Source organism: Triticum dicoccoides, chromosome 4A, assembly GCF_002162155.2.
Source record: "Triticum dicoccoides isolate Atlit2015 ecotype Zavitan chromosome 4A, WEW_v2.0, whole genome shotgun sequence".
NCBI classification, from domain to species: domain Eukaryota; kingdom Viridiplantae; phylum Streptophyta; class Magnoliopsida; order Poales; family Poaceae; genus Triticum; species Triticum dicoccoides.
The window spans coordinates 2,096,556-2,099,667 of record NC_041386.1 but is presented as its reverse complement, the minus strand read 5'-3'; the positions used below and the strand labels follow the sequence as shown (position 1 = coordinate 2,099,667).

The window sequence follows — 3,112 nt, the reverse complement described above, 5'->3', positions numbered from 1 at the left end:
TAATTGCCGTGGAATTAAGCTGACGAGCCATACAATGAAGCTATGGGAGAGAGTCATTGAGCACCACTTAAGAAGAATGACAAGCGTGACCAAAAATCGGTTTGGTTTCATGCCTGGGAGGTCGACCATGGAAGCCATTTTCTTGGTACGACAACTTATGTAGAGATACAGGAAGCAAAAGAAGGACTTGCATATGGTGTTCATTGACTTGAGAAGGCCTATGATAAGATACCACGGAATGTCATTTGGTGGGCCTTGGAGAAACACAAAGTCCTAGCAAAGTACATTACCCTCATCAAGGACATGTACGATAATGTTGTGACAAGTGTTCGAAGAACTGATGTCGACACTGATGACTTCCCGATTAAGATAGGACTGCATCAGGGGTCAGCTTTGAGCCTTTATCTTTTTGCCTTGGTGATGGATGAGGTCACAAGGGATATACAAGGAGATATCCAATGGTGTATGCTCTTTGCGGATGATGATGTGCTAGTTGACGATAGTCGGACGGGGTAAATAGAAAGTTAGAGTTATGGAGACAAACCTTGGAATCGAAAGGGTTTAGGCTTAGTAGAACTAAAACCAAGTACATGATGTGCGGTTTCAATACTACTAGGTGTGAGGAGGAAGTTAGCCTTGATGGGCAGGTGGTACCTCAGAAGGACACCTTTCGATATTTGGGGTTAGTGCTGCAGGAGGATGGGGGTATTGATGAAGATGTGAACCATCGAATCAAAGCCGGATGGATGAAGTGGCGCCAAGCTTCTGGCATTCTTTGTGACAAGAGAGTGCCACAAAAGCTAAAAGGCAAGTTCTATAGGACGGCTGTTCGACCCGCAATGTTGTATGGCGCTGAGTGTTGGCCGACTAAAAGGCGACATGTTCAACAGTTAGGTGTGGCAGAGATGCGTATGTTGAGATGGATGTGTGGCCATACGAGGAAGGATTGAGTCCGGAATGATGATATACGAGAGTTGGGGTAGCACCAATTGAAGAGAAGCTTGTCCAACATTGTCTGAGATGGTTTGGGCATATTCAGCGCAGACCTCCAGAAAGCGAATTCCAGAAAACGGAGGTGGGATGGGGGAGGCCGGATGAAATGAAAAATAGCGACGTATAAACACCAAATCTCTTTTAATAGTGAAGAAAGATTGCCACATGTCTTTCTGTTAGACATATCAAATATGTTAACTGATAAAATTGTTTTCTTTCAATCTGCATAGAAAGGAAAAGGTGATGGCGTGCGGCCTTCGCCCCCGTCGGTGAACAGGCCAGCTGTGAGGTATCTGCAAATTAAAGCTCACATTATTGTTTACAGTTGTGTTTGTGCCAACAATTTGACCGATGTTGCTCCAAACTGTGATGCAGGCGAGGTAGCAAGTAGAAAAGGGAGCAAGACAAAACTTGTGTTGTGAGTCTCAGTTAATTTGCATTGATATTTGCATCCCTCCAAATGTCACGTGCTGCACAGATTTTTCTTATTTACACCCAGTAAGGTGCTGTGCTGCAGACCTTGTGGACGCTGCACGTCATGGCAGCCAGACAGCGTGCGATTGAGCTCCACTACTCCAGTTGAGATCAGCTTGTAGAGTTTCACATTCTTCGGTTCAGCTTCTAGACTTTTTTTTTCTTTTCTTTTCTTGAGTGCAAATGTTAAGGGTCCGTAGGAACAATTTTGTACAAGTTTTCTGCTAGCAAATGTACAGGGCTACGTAATTTGTTTAGTAATCGTAAATTGCTAGCAAAAGTTGTTGTCCTGAACCAGCATATGACTTGTGGCTATACTTCTTTTTTTTGTTTTCGAGAAAACCTGTGGCTATATTTGGAGGATTAAGTTATTGCTAGGACTAATTGATCATTTGGTCAGTCAGCTTTTCATGAGCTCCCATATTTCAGTAAACTCGTTTCTCCATGGGTTCCCTCTTACGGATTTAATGTCTGACTGGAATGATGATTGGAATTGGCTGTTGAACATAGTTAACCTAGATTTAATTTTTCCAACACGGCGTGTGGAAATCTTGGTACTGAAATATTTAGATCATATATGTGTGATTTGCTGCCCAGTAGGAACAAAAGCAAATGAATTCTTGTTAAGAAAAGCATTTTTGTGAATAGTCAGCTGTTGAACCATCTGATTTACTACAAATGATCTGCAATGCCTTGTGTTTGTTTACGGAGGAAGTGTTTTGTCGCTCCCTTATGATTATCTTACATTCTTCACGTGGGAGAGTAGACAACTTTTGGCGATGAAATTGTGCGTTTCCTATGTGCTGAATGTTTTCTGGATTATATCATTTGTGATGATTTCTTGATAAATAATTTAATTTAATTTGTCAGTGGTTTCCGCCATCGAACCTTCAAATGTAATCCACGTTTTAGTTTTAAGCCATGGATTAGTGGCGCCTACCTCTGAGACCTTTTTTCCTTTTGAGATTCATCCCTGCTTTTATTAACTCATAATATTGTCAGGGATACAGATGATATTTGGTTTCTCAGTCAACCAAACATGCCTACCTAAAGGTAAAGAAATTACAGCTTTAGCTAAAGGGAGAATGTGCCTCTAAATTTGAGTCTCTTCTCATGGACCTCAGGCCACAGCCCAATAACGAGCAGCGCTTGATCGATGAATTCCTTCGAGGTGCCTGTTGTTTGACCAATTGACTGTTGACCAGGTGAAATCCTTCGGGGTTCCTGTTGTTTGACCGATTGACTGTTGACCAGTTGACATTTCACCGAATCTTAAAAAACATAAATTTGAAAAAAAATCATGAATTTAGAAAAAAGTAAACAAAGTTAAAAAAAATCAAGTACTCGAAAAGGGGTTACAAATTTGAGATGTTCAGAAATTTGAAGAAGTTCATGAATCTGAAAAGCTAAATGAATTCAAAAATAGTCTGGATTTTAAAAAGTTCCTGGACTTTTAAAAAAGTTTATGGATTTGAAAACTTGTTACCGGGTGTCAAAAAAGTTCATGCATTTGAAATAATCTTCGCAGATTTCAAAAAATTACAAATTTTAGAAGTTTCATGAAGTTGAAAGATTAAAAGGAGGGGGATAGTGACATATATGTACCCGCTTGGTCGCTAATGATGTTTATTGGCCGGCCCGTATC

General features: G+C 40.6%; 1 protein-coding gene across 8 annotated transcripts in view; it reads left to right on the top strand.

Annotated features, from left to right (window-relative positions):
* The window catches only part of LOC119284485, a 20,364-nt gene extending 18,483 nt beyond the window's left edge, over window positions 1–1,881 (top strand). For 7 of the 8 annotated variants that reach the window (XM_037563601.1, XM_037563598.1, XM_037563597.1 and 4 more), the window contains 3 exons: window positions 1,224–1,282; window positions 1,369–1,411; window positions 1,511–1,881. In XM_037563601.1, coding sequence (XP_037419498.1) covers window positions 1,224–1,282; window positions 1,369–1,384 — 75 coding nt within the window. In that variant the 3' untranslated portion in view covers window positions 1,385–1,411; window positions 1,511–1,881. Of the gene's footprint in view, window positions 1–1,223; window positions 1,283–1,368; window positions 1,412–1,492 lie in introns of all 8 variants that reach the window. The other variant, XM_037563595.1, reaches the window with a different exon arrangement.
* The last annotated feature ends 1,231 nt before the right edge of the window (window positions 1,882–3,112 follow it).